This window comes from Lissotriton vulgaris, chromosome 7 (assembly GCF_964263255.1).
Source record: "Lissotriton vulgaris chromosome 7, aLisVul1.2, whole genome shotgun sequence".
Lineage (NCBI taxonomy): Eukaryota > Metazoa > Chordata > Amphibia > Caudata > Salamandridae > Lissotriton > Lissotriton vulgaris.
In genome coordinates, this window is record NC_141695.1 from 1,260,956,726 (window position 1) to 1,260,973,339 (window position 16,614).

Sequence of the window (16,614 nt, forward strand, 5' to 3'; positions counted from 1 at the left end):
CTGAGGACATGGCGGGTGGTGGAATAGGGGGATGGAGGAGGGATAGAGGGATGGAGGAGGGACAGGGATGGAGGTGGGGAGTGTTGTAAGAGACAAATTCAGACATATTATCAGAGCTGTGCACAAACTGAACAGCATGCAGTGGTGATGGTTTAACAAAAAGCCTACTTGTGCCGCACCTAAACCCCAGGGAGCCCTGGACAAGGACTCTTGTAGTCCATGATTGGATAGTCGGTGGCCTATTCACAAACTGCAAGTTTTTGTATGTTTAGTAGTACTACAATCGTACTACAAACGTACTTCAAAATGCAATTGACTAACCTACTTGCAGAGGTCTATTCCTACGCCTCTCCTACCCTTTAAGTGTGCAGAGCTCCACCCTGACTGCAGAACTCTCGGCATATGTAGGCATACGTTTTAATAGTAAATATGGGAGGGACAGGGGGAGTGACTGCAAAACGGGGAATACGTTCAACTAAATAGGAGTGGTAAATGGGGGATTATGGAGGGTTTTGGGGAGGGTTATGGAATGGTTAACTGAGGGACACGCACCCACCAACGGAGGAGTAAGCCCATTGCTGTTCAGAAACAGCACTTCATTTCTATAGTTACTGAAGCAAAAAGGGACCCAAAACAGTGGTAAAGGTACTCCAGCTCAGAGTTGGAGAAAGTCCAACACCACAAAAGGCCAACTACTGGTACTGAAACACCCTCCCATAGAAAATAATGAAGGCAGGGACTTAAAATAAAAGCCCATAGGAACCAAATTAAATTTAATTTATTTTAACTTTCTAAAAATATAAATACATTTAATTTAATTACAATTATATGTAAGTAATACAATTATTAGTTTAATATAAACTACAGTAATTACCTTTTTAATGTAAAAAGACATTTTTAAAACGTACATTTATTTAAATGAATTCTATACACAACTTAATCATTTTTACTACATAATAAAAATATATAAATGTTATACTTCAAGTCTTTACCTGAATATGAAAAGTTACAAGTAGCAACATTACACTTGTAAATTAGGTTCCACCCATCAGGTAAGCCAACACTTTGTAGTAAATTTACACTCATAAATGGTCTGTAGTCTAAAGTAGTACATTTACTACGAAGTGCAGGAGTAAACTTACACATGTAGATTTACTCATGTGTAAGTTTGCCTTTGTGAATAGCCCACTCAGCGTCTCCTGGTCCAGTCCTTCAGAGAGTCCTGTCCCATAACTTAAGAGACCTGAACAAAATTGCAAAGAGGTTTTGAAATTTTTTGACTTAACAGTCGAGCTGTATTGTTTTCTACCATCATCACAGTCAACTTTCACTTGATCTGGATTTTCAGGGTTGTTGGCATCAGGCGTTGCCCTTACACACTGCCTGAGCTGGGGGACAGAGGTGCATGTCTTATCCAGTGGCAGCAGTGGGCACTCAGTGGAGGGGTTCTGATGTTGATCCCGGTGTAAAGGCAGATATGGAGGAGTTGGAAAAAAGCGTGTGGGTAAAACACAGAGTCTGTATGTGCAAATTCCTGCTGAGTGTGTGTTTGCCTCAGCTTCCAGTTTCTAGGATTGTTGACAGTACGCTTCTGTCCTTATTAACCACTGCCCTGCCATTCAAACATAATCACTGGCTGTCTGGTGTGAAGACAATCCACAACATGGGCCAGATCACATTTATTGCACTATTGTCAGGGGGTCTTTCCCTGGTGCAGGGCAATTTTACACCAGAATCAACATCTGTTTTGCCCACTGTTACAAAATGTTGTTTTTGCATGTGCAGATTTTCCAACAATCATGCTGGCATATCTTGATAAAATACATTATATGATAAGCAGGGCATGAGGGGAGCTTGGGGACCAGTGGAAAGGGAGAACTATTTTTAAGTTCTCCAATCCTCACTCAGACCACTTAAGATGTCTTATAGTCAACGACCAGACTCTGCTCTTCAAACAAAGTAAGTTAGACCATATCGCCCTCAGTGGCGTAATGAACGTTGGAGGGGACCCCCTGCAAGATACACATAGGGGCCTCCGCCCCGGATTTAATCCCGAGCTATCAGGCCTGAGTACTGTGCCGAGGCAGCCCCCTGCAGCTCGTGTGCCCCTCCGCACCGCGGGGCTGCGGGGGCCTGTTACGCCCCTGATCGCCCTAACCCTCACCAGTTTAAAATTGCTGTCAATTGAAACAGTCAAATTTAAAATGAAACCCAAACCTACAAAGCCCTGCCCCTGATTCGGCATCATATTTGGCCAATCTACTGGGCGGACAATGAGTTCAAAGAAGCAGCGGCACTGTACTTAGAAGTGCCTAAACTCAGAATTTCCAAGGCCAACAACACTTTGTGGTCCACAAAGTTAAGAACCAAAGCTTCTCTTACATTATTCAGTTGGTGCCTAAAAAAGCACTTATATCAGCTATCCCTCAAATGTTGTATTTCTGCCAGTCTTTCACTAATCACAAATAATTTCTTATCCTAGCGATCTATTGTTGATATTAGATGTATCTGTCATTAAATGTAAAATGCCCTAATACTTTCTGGGTGCAGCAATACTAGATTGCCCAGTCATATGAATAAACAAATACATACATTTCATTGTGTACTAAACATAGGCTTATGTACATCTATATTTATATAGCATAATGTGTACCTCAGCTTTGACTGGAAAATAGACCCACTCCCTTTAAACAGAAGGGTAGGATAGAGTTGGTACATCATTTCTTGTGATTATGTAATTTCATTTCACATGATCGTTAGACCTACAACAGTTATCTAGGGTTTGTTCAATTTTTAGGTCTCCCCTAGGCAGCAGTTGCGCTGTCTCTTTGAGACATGCTGTATTCAGGTATGGGCTTTAAGTTCCGCCCATTTTCTGCCCGTCTTTTCATTTGGCTCCCGTTACTGTCCTCATAAATGGTAGCTTTTGATTTGTTAATAGGCTTAGTAGTCCCTCATTAGTACCGCCTTTCTCCTGTTGTAGCCTCCCATGAGGACTTTCCCAGTTAGATGTTTTGTTTCTCTGTATGTTGCATTTACAGTTTCTGAGCATTATTTTATTCATGACTTTTCTCCTAGCTGCTGTTGCAGGCAGAACACGCTCTCCCGCAGTCCACCCTGCAGTTTTAACTGCACGGTGACACTGCACACAAAACATTATCTTAACAATGGCAGGCACGCCTTTCTTTTCTTCTGCGCGGTTCGCCAAACTCTATTTTTTAATATTCAATTTTTTTAATGATCGCGGCACAGCACCCTTAATCTTCAACAATGGCGGCCGTGCGGTTGCCCAACTCTTTTTTTCATCATTTTTTTTTTTTTAGGTAGCATGGCATTCTGTTCCTAATTTCCAACAATGGCTGTCACGCCTTTCTTTTCTTCTGCGTGGCTCGCCCAACTTCCTTTTCTCCCCCCTTCGCGTGCCAGGCAGCAAGGGTACATTGGCAGTTAAGATACCAAGCCCGGGAGAAGAACATCTAGGACTTCTTCAGCAGCTACGACAGGATCCTGGAGGCACACCCGAATAGGTATGTTGGGGGTAATGGAAGCAAACGCATTTATGCATTGATTTGGGCACTCTGTGGTTGGAAAGTTATGTTTTTGTTGACTCGTAAGCATTATACATTGAACATGCATGCTATGAGCTATGTCTGTTAACTCTTGAACTGCAGGTGACTGTTGGAAAAACTTTTTGTTTTTATCATTCACAGGTGCTTAGTATCGTAAAAGTTTGTGTGTGGTGTTTTAATTGGCACGTGCCGATGGTAGAAAGTGGTTTATTTTAACAGGCAGGCCACGCTTCATTATTAACAATGGCGGCCGTGCCTTTCTTTACTTCTGTGAGCCTCACAACTTTCTTTTTAAGTAGCGTGGCACGCTGCCCTTAATCTTCAACAATAGGGGCCGCACAGCTCACCCAACTCAATTTTTTCATCATTCTAATTTATTTTAAGCAGCGCGGCATGCACCCCTGATCGCCAACTATGGCGGCCGCGCCTTTCTTTTCTTTTGTGCAGCTGGCTCAACTTCTTTCGCTCCCCCTAACCCCACGAACAAAAATAGATAAGCAAAAACCATTGTCATTCACAAGGCCAATAGCTCTAAGTTTGAGAAATGTGAGACCTTTTGCATTGCAAATGACTGTTGGAGTTGGATAGGGGCAGCTTTGGAGTCTAACGCAGATTGGTTCGAACTGGCCAAAAAGAATAAATGATTGGGTGGTTTATGCACGGTTTAGAGGTCTGTGGAGCATCTTTTCCACTGAATGCAGGCCCATGAGACAGGCTATCCCATCAGCCTTGCATGACAGCTGGACTTGGTGTAGTTGTTCATAGGACCTGGAATGGCATAAGAATAATTTGGTTTTCATGGCTTGAAGCGTGGGCTGCGTTGTGATCTGGGTTCTGCTTTGCACCAGCTGCCTCCCATCCCGACCTATGTCCCATAACAGCGGGCATGACTGGGAAATGTCATATTAATGGTCCATTTTGGAGATAGGTTGGTGAATAGTGTTATTGTGGAAGTATCGTGTAAATTTGGTAACTTGGCCGTTAAGGATCAGACTAAGTAGGAAAGCTGATAAAAAGTCGCTCAATTTAAAAACGTTGTCAAATAAATGTAAAGTGATATTAAAAGAAGACTTACAAGCCTAGCTATAGGGGAGATAAGGGAGTTTAGAACGGACACCCCACCCATGAGGTGAGAATATAATAGGGCCAAGCAACTCAGACAACTGGGAGGTCAAGAATACCATAGGGACTCCGACTGAAAGAAGTGAAGACATGAGAAGAAGAGATGGGAGAGATGGGAGAGCCAGTGCACCACAAGGATGGACTGTATTTAGGGCGGGAATTGTGAGTAGTTTGAATGATAAATGGAAAGCTGGCTAGGATTAGGTCTACAAGCCGAAGTGCAAAGGATGGTAATGTGGCGCTCTCAACCATGGCCTCTCACATATCCATTTTCCTACATAATAATCACAGTCTGTGGTTTGACGCAGTTTCTAGTCCAATGAAAGTGATGCTCAAACACTAACAGTGACCTTAAGGTCCTGGTTCCTTTGACTTGTGTAAGCCATCATCAATGTAGAAATCCATTTCCAGGCTGAGGACAGAATGCTCAAGGCTTCTGCTCCTTACTACCAAGAAGAAATGGAGCTGCACTGGTGGAGACATGGCCATGCCTTGCAGATGTCACTTTTGTGTGAATTTAGAAGTCAAGTTGTAAACAGGTTCCCCTCTTCCTCACTCCCAACTTTCCCTCTTACCTGAGCACTGTCCTCAGCGGGAATGTGTTGAAACTTCTCACATGCCTCCCAGAAGAAAATATTCTCAGCGCTGAACTCCTTCTTAAGGAACTCCTACAGACGGTAGGGGGCCAAGAGCGCAAGAGAGCGTAAAGGAGAGCAGGAGGAATAAAGGAAGGATGAAAAGGTAAAAAGAAGAAAGGAAAGAAAATTGGATGGGGAATGAGGAAATTGGAGAAAAGGAAGAAAGTGAAGCAGGAATGAAGGGAAGTAAGCAATGGAGGATTACACAGAGAAAAAAAATGAGTCCGGAGGACAGAGGTAGGAATGCGGGAGCAGGGCAGGAAGAACAACAGGAACGATGATATAATGTAAGGGGGTTTACCAAAAAAACAAGAAATCAAGGAAGAAAGAAAGATTAAATTTAAAACGTACTATATATTATATAACCAAAAAAAAGCAAACAATAATCACGTTTATACCCAGATAACATTAACACGTCACAATATCAGTTGATCTAGGAACTGCTTTACGAAACAGAGTACTTTTGTAATGACAACGGTAAACTTTATTAGCAATAAATAAAAATAAAAAATAGTATCCGGATTCCTAACAGTGCAAACATCGAATAGCTTGTAGATTTTCAGAGTTAAAGCATTTTTTGCAAAAAAGTTGAAATGTCAACTTGTTATGCCACTTCTCTATAGTGTAAAAGGCTTCATCGGGACAATTATTTTCAAGCCTTTTTAAGATGCTTCCATGCAGGTGTATAACATTATATAAGTTCACAGCCTGGATTTGATAGGTACTGAGTATATGAATAGCAGAGGCACATTAATACTCGCATAGGAAAATGCACATACATTGAATTCTATACTTTATCAGTTTAAACTGCAGACAGTGATAAAGCAGTGCTCTTGTACTGCTGGGTCACCAGCCCCGGAGTCATACAGACAGTACCTGTGGTGACAGAACTTGGATGAGCCCTAAGGCCAACATCTCAAGTGTACAAGTAACAGCATCAGTAAGTCAGCACAGAAATATACTAGGAAAACAAGCAGAGGGAAATGGGGAAGTAGAGAATAAAAGAAAATATGGAAACAGCAGAAAATATTCATAAATCAATTAAGCAAAATGAGAAAATCCGCAGACGGATGTTCGGAAAATGTGCAATGAAAAGATGGGATTATGAATCAAAGGCAAAAGAGAACATGTACAAAAGGCTCAATTGATAAAATTATATTTCCCCCCTATTTACAGCACAAACCAATGATCAGTGGCAATTAATAAACAGCAAAAGTGCAAATTCCAAGGAGAACAAACAATGTGATCGTGACTGACTGGGTGAAGCTGCATGAGAGACATGTCGAAAGCTTTGGTTACAGGTAGAGGACTGGTGATGGACCAGGGACATACAGTAAGCATGAGAGGCGATCTTCTTCCACGCAATATCGCTGGCATCCATGACAGTTTCAACACCATGACCGCCCCGACTACGCCAGACGCCACCTCCCCTGTGAACACCACCAGCGCCAACCGCCGGACCTCCTGGTCCAATGTCAACGACGACGAGACACTCAAGGTCATGAACTCCATTTACTCAGGCTCTCCGTCAGACCCGTGCCCACACCAGGCATTCAACAAAGCAGACGCTGCCATCGCACCCCAACTACGGAAGGTCATCAACATCTCCTTCGAAACAGCGACATTCCCGGAAAGCTGGAAACATGCCGAAATCAACGCCCTCCTCAAGAAGCCCAAGGCAGACCCAAAGGACCTCAAGAACTTCCAGCCCATCTCCCTGCTCCCGTTCCCGGTGAAGGTCATCGAGAAAATCGTCAACATGCAATTGGCCCGCCACCTGGAAGACAACAACATCTTGGACCCATCCCAGTCCGGATTCAGACGAAACCACAGCACCAAGACAGTCCTCATCGCCACCACAGATGAAATCAGGCGCCAACTAGACAACGGCGAAACATCAGCCCTCATCCTCCTGGACCTGTCAGCCGCCTTCGACACGGTCTGCCATCGCACTCTAAAGACACGCCTCCTAGAAGGCGGAATTCAAGAGAAGGCCCTTGACTGGACCACGTCCTTCCTCTCCGACAGAACCCAGAGCGTCCGCCTCCCGCCCTTCTGATACGAGGCCACCGACATCATCTGCGGAGTCCCCCAGGGCTCATCCCTCAGCCTGACGCTGTTCAACATCTACATGGCCCCCCTCGCACAAGTGGCCCGCCAACACAACCTCAATATCATCTCCTACGCTGACGACACCCAGGTCATCCTCTCCCTCACCAAGGACCCGCACACCACCAAAACCAACCTCCACGAGGGAATGAAGGCCATCTCCGACTAGATAAGGAACAGCCGTCTGAAGCTGAACCCGGACAAGACGGAGGTACTCATCCTCGGACCCACCCCTACAGCCTGGGATGGCTCCTGGTGGCCGACCACACTGGGAACAGCACCAACACCCACCGACCATGCACGCAACCTAGAATTCATCCTCAACTCCTCAACGCCTGTCTTCTCCTCCTGCTACAACACCCTCTGCATGCTCCGCAGGATCTACAAGTGGCTCCCGACCGAAACAAGACGGTGACACAGGCCCTCGTCAGCAGCAGACTGGACTACGGCAACGCACTCTATGCAGGAATCCCAGCCAAACACCTACGACTACTACAACGCATCCAAAACGCCTCCGCCTGACTGATCGTCAACGTTCCCCGCCGCATCCACATAACCCCCCAACTGAGAGACCTACACTGGCTTCCCCGTCAACAAGAGGATCACCTTCAAGCTCCTCACCAACGCACACAAAGCACTCCACAACACCGGACCAGCCTACCTGCACAGCAGACTCAGTTTCTACACTCCCACCCACCAGCTACGCTCTCCCAGCCTCGTCCTCGCCGCTGTGCCCCGCATCCAACGAACAACCTCCGGCGGCAGATCCTTCTCCTACCTCGCCGCCAAGACCCTCCCTACCCACCTACGGCAGACGCAAGACCTACTCGCCTTCAGAAGACTCCTCAAGACCTGGCTCTTCGAGCAGTAGTGGCACCCCCTCCCCTCAGCGCCTTGAGACCCTCAGGGGTAAGTATCGTGCTTTACAAGTACACTAATTGATTAATTGATTGATTAGGCTGCATGACCATCAAGGGGCGAAAAGAGAAGGCGCCAAAATCAAGAGGGAGGATGCTGTGTTTACATGGACAGCAAATGTAGCGTCACAGGAAGTTGGGGGAGCCCAGTTATTCGAGAATGGCGACATCTGGGAGGGCATAGCCAGAAAAGGGTGCAGTTTGCATGACACACCCATTTAGAGGGGCAAGATTGGCAAAATGCACTATCAGCACTGTTGGAAAGATGTGTGTACTGTATACAAAGGGAAGAAGGGGTAGTAGAAAGTACAAAAGGGGTGCAATTGACAGCTGTGGTAAGTTCAGTAGTGCAGACACGACAGTAGAGGGCGAACTATCAGAACTGGGCACCCAGTCACCAGGAGATATTCCCAATATGCCATCCAAGCCAGCCCCACACCTCACAGAGAAGCACCCTGGTCTCCCGCTCCACTTACCGTGAAGTATGCCACCCCCAGCGGGTCCTGCAGGAGGCGCTCAAAGGACACGGCCCAGCTGGCCACTGCGCGCGCACCAGAGGATCCTGCGTGACGGTCGCTCGGCAGGCTGGTCAAGCTTTGGTTGCTCCCCCGTCCCTCGTTGTCGGGGCTGCTTAACTCTGAAGGGAGAGAGGGGACGTTACTGACTCACACTGCACCCACTGAGCCCAGACAAAAAGAGAGGGTAGGTCAGGGTGTTCGAATACACAGCCAGAACAGGAGTACATCATTTGAGCAGGTGTTTCCTGGGGCTCGTCATCGGAGGTCAATTAAGAGCACATCAGAAAGAATTGTGGTGCTTCCATTCCTAACAATCTAATGTGGTATTAGTACTGCGCACGTTCACCACAAATTGAAGCTGAATAACAAATGCTTGGTGTTACGAAACTCAACGTGACTGAATGTATCGACCTCTGAAGGATTAAAGCCTGTGTGGTTCTCTGGGCCGGTTTTTACTGTTGATTTTTTTGATATTACCTCAAACATTGCCAGCAGAAGCTCAAATCCACGCAGTCTTCCATACGGTGGAAAACACCTACGCAGCGTGTCTTAAGTTCAAAACTGCTGCAATTTGCAAATTAGGGCCACTAATCAGGTGCTGACTCGCTAATGGGTCCACGTGTAGTTTGGTGCCCGGATCAGTTTTCCGGGGCAGTCCGACTTCGACGACAGCCACTGAGAAGTGGAGGGGCCGAGGTGGCGGGTACCTTGCCACAGAGCCAAGTGAAAGTGACAGTGATGGGTTAACTGTGCTTGTGGGTGCAGAAGCAGAGTCTGTCAGCACCCTGTCCTTTATGAGGGGATGAAGGACGGGCCTATTTTCAGAGGCTTCGACCCACAAACCCATTGCCTGACATTGTGTGACCCTTTTCAGGTCTTGCCTAGCGATGAAGCACCATGCGTTGTCCGCCTAGGCGAGATCTATTGTTGCTAACTTGCTGTGCGAAGGGGGACATGACATGTGCACGCGTTCGGCAAGGCCTGGACAGGAGATGTGCACGCGTATGGTGGGAGCAGGAGTTGTAATAATGCCGCAAGCTATACGTGTGCACATTAACTGTCTGTGCCGAAGCTTAACAGACAGGTGATGTGCACGCGTACGGCTCGCGGCATTATCATAACCCTTGCTCGTACCATATGCGTGCACATCTCCTGTTCAGGCGCGGGGCGCTTTGTAAGCTGCATGCATTATCAGCTGGCTGGTGGCCACGTACAGCATGCCTCATTAACCAACTGCAGGCTCCCGCTCAACCCCAGTCACAGGCTCTTGTGTAGACTCTGCGCTGCTCCCCGGCTGGTCTCCACAATGGCAGGGGGGACTCGCCTCTTCACCCGGTCACTCTTTGTAGAGGATGGTTCAGCAACACGCGGGGCTCAGTCTTGCTCACAGGAGCCCCGCCTGCAATCCTACTCCGGCCGCACCATGCAGCATTCACGAAGGCAGGGTAGGTTCCCGGCAAACTTCCCTCTGCGGGGTGGGCTCCCGCCTCGCTTCTCCTACACGCGTGCTGCAACACGCGGGGCTACATCAGTTCACGGGAGCCCCGTACACTTCCGACCATGCGCTCCATACCCCGCCCATGTCCCAGGCAAGGTTGCCCGACGTTGTGACAAGTCTTATGCAGTTTCACTTTGTAATGTGCACACACGCTCAGCTCGGGATGTCCTCAAGCAGAGTGGCCCTCTGTACGCGGCTCATCCGGCTACCTCACTGGTGCACGTGTATTCATGCATAGTTTCTGTGGTGTGAGGTTCTCCGCCTTATGAGAGCGTGCGTACGTAAGAACTTTCCCTGTGCATCTCTCGCGCTTCTTTATCCCGCTCTCAGTTTGTCTCCTGGGGATGTTGTGCGGAGAAGGGGCATTAGCTCATGTGCCCCTTGAAGAAACTACAGAATTTTCAAGTCAACTTGGTCTCCAAAGCTTCAACGTTATGCTCGCTTTGAGCCCAGCAAGGCCGCGCCTCAGGATAGCGAGATGCCAGGTTCCAGCACCAACGCAGTTGCTGCCTCTTGGAAGGTGAGGGATTCCAGTGCTATAGGATACAAAGCAATAGCAACTAGGTTTGCTTTTTCTTTAAATTCAGCATCATGTGAGTTTTAAAAGATGGCATAAATGCAGAACCTTTTTGAGAGTTTGTGTGGCGGAGTGGTTTGCATTTTGATCAAGGGCCACGTGGCTCGGCAACAATGGCGACTTATGGAATGTGTTGGTGCTCGTCTCAGAGGTAACTCATGACTTTTAAATGCTTTCGCCTGAGGACTTTGTACTCAGTCTGCACGTTTCCTAGGCGTTCTTGATTCAAGGTTATGTTAAATGCATATGAAGGGTCATGATACACTAATAAGTGTGTTATTTCAGTATCTTTTTCAAGTGGACACAGTACCCGCCGTAATACAATACGCTTTTTCACAAATATATTTTCTTTTGCCTTTTATGGAAAAACGGGTTACTGAATTTTTGACTACCCACTGGGTTTGTCACGTTCCTAGAAGTTGCAGGGTAATTTACACTCCTTTAGTCTTTATGTTCCCCTTCTCATTCAAATTTAGTTTGTGGTAGTATGGTTCCATGCAGGTCAATTTTATAACTGTGATGTTATTTAGTTGTGCTTTTACTTTCATACAGTTTGTTAAATCTTTAAATCTACACGCAATTGAGTACACTGTGTTAGTCCTAATAGATGGGGCGGCGCAAGCCAGAGCATGGCCTGCTTATCTCAGTTTAACACTTTATATTTATGGCGTGGGTTAAGTTAATTTATAAAAGTTGTCATGTTTATCTGTGGTTTTATCAAGGCCCTGATCGAAGCCATGCTAGCATTAATATGTGTGGCTGGTGTGGTCAAACAGGTGCTAAAAGCAAATGTGTCTTTTGGCGGTCATTAGTTTCCATTTGCTAGGTAGTGGACTGGCAAAGTTGCAGGGAAACACAAACATACTAATAGCTGTGACTGTAAGCGAAGGACGCAGCAATACACACCAGGATTGGGTATCTGACCCGTTTGTTTTTGCATGCCATACCAGTTTCTGCCACTGGCCTGATCTCTGCTCAACCGGGTTGACTATTAGGTCAGTCCAGTATTAATATGCATGGAGGCAACAGGTGTCCGACAGTACTGTATACTTTACTTATAGACTTACATTTCGAAAAAGGTATATATGCAGCGTGGCCTGGAGATTAATTGGACCCAAAGTAATAGTGAAGTCCTCAAACAGGACGGCTGTGCTGGTTTTCAGTCAATTAAACACAGTGCCCCAGGGTTGGGGAGGGGCTCAGGGCAGTCACTTGTGCGTAGGCCCTACTGTAATAAAATTAGAGGAGCCATTCCACCATATACTGCATTAACACGTTCCAATATTACAGTAGGTACTATAGCCCTTTACATGAGCAACTGCCAGTTACATTACACAAAGTTTTTCACTCTCTCATTAATTCATTCATTTTTTAGGCGTGGGGAGATTAAATGATTTGGCCAGAATTCACTACCTACAACCACTCAGAGAGACCTCAGGTCACGCTGATTTGCAGCTCCTCTGTGTGTACACAGGACACTGCCACCTAGGGACAGTAAAGAGAACATGCAGAGAGTTATCTCATCATGACCAGGGGTAACTTTTCATACCTGTCATCACACGTTCGCTTGAAGGGTGTACGTCTTTTCAATAAAATTGGCTTATCTTGTAGCAATGTGCTTTCTTAGGGTTTGGGAGGGTCACCCTCTTCCATCCCTTATCACCCTCTTAACATTTTCCTTCATTTACTTACATGGAGCCACCACTTTAAATATTGGCTTCATGCTCATTCGCGAGCCAACACATTGAGAGGTATGCTCTATTGCGTGAAAGTGGGATCCCCTGAGCCACAAGTGTTCTAATGGCTCATCATTTAGCCCCCTAAAAGCATCTGCTCGACTAGCTGTTAAGCCAAAATGCTCTTTATGGCACTGTGACTCACTTTCACTTGTGTGCATGCCAAACCACCAGCTGGTCACAACTGTAAAGACGTAAATATGGCTTTGCCTGGTGGTGTACTCTGCCCACTAGTCTCTTCTTAAAGATCCTAAAGTCATGGATAAGGCTGACTGTTATTACCAGGCTCAGGTTGGGGAACAGTCTTCTTCATTTTTAAGCGTCCACTACACTCCAAACAAAAACACATGGGTAAAAGGCCTTGCCATTTACAACGCCAATAGCTCTAACTCTCGCAAATGCGAGACCTATTGCATTGTACATGCTTGTTATAGTTCTGTAAGAAGGATGGCATGTACCATGCAGGCTCGTGGGGTACACATCCAATTAACCAATCCCCAGATTCTCACTCAGTGCTCAATCAACCAATATCTTTATAGCATTGTTAATAAAAAGTGTTACAAAAGTAAAATCAATAATTTTATCAAACGAGCATGTTAAGAATGTATTGATTAATTTGTTCCTGGAGTCAGTCGTATTTCGCTATTTTAAGTTGGATCGGATACTAACTAGCAGCTTGGATAAAATCGCTTTTACAAATTTCACAAAACCACTGGCCAAGTTGCATGTCCGATGGTGAAAACCTTACTTTCGAGCCACAACTCCCACCAATCCCACCCCAAAATCTTTGTGGTCAGGTTAGACGGCACTGGGAATGCCCTCGGAGGGAGGAGTGCTCGGGTGTCCTTCATTCTAGATGGTATGGTATGGCGGGATCCTAGGGAATAGGATTTAGGTATCCTCTACAGCCCTGAGATCCTCTTTGACCCACCCATCGACTGTGTATGATGTGTGATAGACCAGTAAATTTGTAAGCTGTGGTGTGCATTCAGATGCTTAGCTGAGTTTTGTCTGTGTGCAGAATGCTTTCAATATGAATTCTTCTGCTTTTATGGTGTTACCAGAATCAGTGGCGTAGGCCCGGGTGTCACGAGTTTTGGGGGTGGCGGCACCCACCACCTCCCCCTCTTTCATGTGGAGAAGTGTGGCTCAGGGGTTAGAGGCGGCAAACCCGGAAGCTGAGATCGGCCCTGGACCAGGGTTCAATTCCCCGCCTCAGCGGGTCTTGGGCTAAAAATTCCACGGACCGGATAATTCTCGCTCCGGTGCCTTCTCGACTCACGGGTTCACACTCTGCGACTCTGGGCAATAGCTTGCTTAATCTCCACAAAGGCCCCTCGCGGCGGGATGCCTGGCTTTCACCTTGTGGATACCCTGCCGGGGTTATCTCACAGGGGAATACCAGGACGAGTTCCCTAAGCAAGCGCCTGGAAACCCACTGTGGGTAGCTGTGCGCTATATAAGCTTAAATACATTTACATTTCATGCGGCCTCCAACGCAGAAACCTGCAGCAGGCCCCCCCCCCCTTTTATGCGCCCGCGGCCAGCGGCAAAAGCAGTGACCACCACGGGCGGCACAAGGGCTAGCTACGCCACTGACCAGAATGGTTATTTTGCCCATGGTTATGTGAGAGGAGATCGGTCAGAGCAGGGCAGGGTTGACACATGGTCGTGAATTCACCGAAATGCCAAGAGTAGCAGAAGTGTAAATATGAGCCCAAGGAAAACCCTGAGCTACTGGTGGCACTGCTGTAAGGCTGACAAAAGGGTCAAGTTAAGAATGTATGATTGAGAAATACCATCATGTATATTGTTTGAATTATTTACCGTTACTTTGGCCCTGAAGAACATTCTATGAAATAAAAAATAAATACAGAATACTTGTACAATAAATGATGAATACGTGTTTACACTTTTAAAAGGCTGTTTGCCTTACAGCAGTGCCACCAGTAGCTCAGGGTTTTCCTTGGGCTCATATTTACATTGATGTTACGTTCTAGGGAGCAGGGCATGCCCCCTTATAACTAGTGCGCACGCTAAATCTGAGTACTTTGAGATAACTTTGATTAACTGGAGAAATTAGGTGTGCAGGTCCACCTCCCATAAAAGAGTAGCAGAAGTGAAATAACACACCCTTTGACCTCCACTTTCACTCACACATACATACACATTCACACAAATTTACTCATATACCCTCTCCCACACATAAACACACTCCCCCGCAAGCATGCACACAACATACATTTAAAAGGAATATACCTCTTATTTCCACTGCTAATCACCCCGAATGTTGCTCCAACGCGGTAGTTACAACGACCGCTTTGTAAAAAGGCATATCATTACCCCGCAAGTCGTAACAAAGACTTGCGGAGGAGGGTGCCTGATGTTGTAATAGTATAATTTACGATTCCAACTTCAGTATGTGAGGACAGTAGAGAAGGTGTTGGAGTTTAATTCCAACACCTTCTCCCGCCTCCACAAGTCATTGTTACAACTTGCGGGGTAATGGTATGCATTGTGTTGTAACAACATGCGGGGTGGCGGTTTCGTGGTTAGGATGTTTGCCATTTAAAAGCACAATTAACTTACTTCAACTGCCATGGGAGAGCATATTCCAGCTTACTTTACTCCATTTTTATTACACTATTAGTGAATACATTTTATTTATTTACTATCGGTGTAATAAAAGAATGACACAAAAAGATTGGAGCCCAAGCCGCCCCGTGTTCCTTGCACTGAATTGGCTTCCTCTGAGGATAAGGGTCGCAAAGGCAGTGCTAGGGGTAGCAAAGGGCAAGACAGGGGTTGCAGCTGTGACCCCTAATGACATCCATGGGTTGGCATTCTGGAGTTCACTAACCCTGGGCGGTGAACTCCGCTCTGTTTGCGGAGTTTGCAGAGTTCTCCTCGGAGCACACCGAGTTTCCAAATACTCCGCTCCACAAAGCAGAGAAAAGTTCTTTTCCGCACTCGCCAATGTCAAGTTGGCGAGTGCAAGCTAGGAAAATCAACCACCTGGCAAGAATTTTCCTTCCTCCCGCTCCCCAGGGTCTATTTGGCAAGCGCGAGCGGGGAAAAAGAACCTCATGGTGAGATTTCTCTAAGCGGGTTGTCGCGGCAGGTTGTGACCACTCACATTGAGAAATCTGTTTGCTTTGAGAATGCTGCCGCTCAAGTAGAAAATCTAGTCGAGCAGCAGAAAGCAAGCTGCACCCTCTTGTGCTGCGCATGGTGTAGTTCACAATAATTTTACAGCCCGGGATAAACACCTGATTCTCAAAATCACCACAAACTGCATGACCCTAACGCACTCGGGTGCTCGCAGAACTCCCTGTAGCATGGTGTAGCTTTTTTGCCATGCATAACTCCGCAAACTCCACTCAGGCTTAGAGTTTACCTCTCGATGCTTGCATCGGTTGCTCGGCCGGTGCGTGTTGGTATTCCTAGTTTCTTCCTCTGAGCTGTGCTTGTGTGGGTTGCTTCTAAGCTAGGCAGTTGCCGAGGATGGTCTGTTAATGTTCTGCTCATTAGTGTTTTTATCACAATTAGCATTTAATAAGGTCTTTCCCCATCAGAATCATTATAGTAGCCAAAGGTACTGCTGTTTGGTTTTGTAAATTAATGCAACCCTTTATACCCAACTGCAGTGGAGAAGTGTGGCTCACTGGTTAGAGGAGGCAGACCTGGAAGCAGAGGTCAGCCCGGGACCAGGGTTCAATTCCCGGCTCGGCGGGGTCTTGAGTCCTAAAATGTCCATGGACTCGACAATTCTCGCTCCGGTGCCTACTCGATTCACGGGTTCACACTCTGCGACTCTGGGCAATAGCTTGCTTAATCTCCACAACGGCCCCTCGCGGCGGGATGCCTGGCTTTCACCTTGCGGATACCCTGCCGGGGTATCTCACAGGGGAATACCAGGACGGGTTCCCT

General features: G+C 46.6%; 1 protein-coding gene and 1 non-coding gene across 4 annotated transcripts in view; one reads left to right on the forward strand and one right to left on the reverse strand.

Annotated features, from left to right (window-relative positions):
* Window positions 1-16,614, reverse strand: part of RGS14 (regulator of G protein signaling 14) — a 372,155-nt gene that overhangs the window by 106,069 nt on the left and 249,472 nt on the right. For all 3 annotated transcript variants that reach the window (XM_086931804.1, XM_086931803.1, XM_086931805.1), the window contains 2 exons: window positions 8,832-8,992; window positions 5,267-5,359 (listed from right to left, as the gene is read on the reverse strand). In XM_086931804.1, coding sequence (XP_086787930.1) covers window positions 5,267-5,359; window positions 8,832-8,992 — 254 coding nt within the window. The remainder of the gene's footprint in view (window positions 1-5,266; window positions 5,360-8,831; window positions 8,993-16,614) is intronic.
* LOC147703365 (small nucleolar RNA SNORA16B/SNORA16A family) lies at window positions 11,667-11,809 on the forward strand. Its single transcript, XR_015298645.1, has one exon. It is a non-coding gene; the product is annotated as a small nucleolar RNA SNORA16B/SNORA16A family (small nucleolar RNA).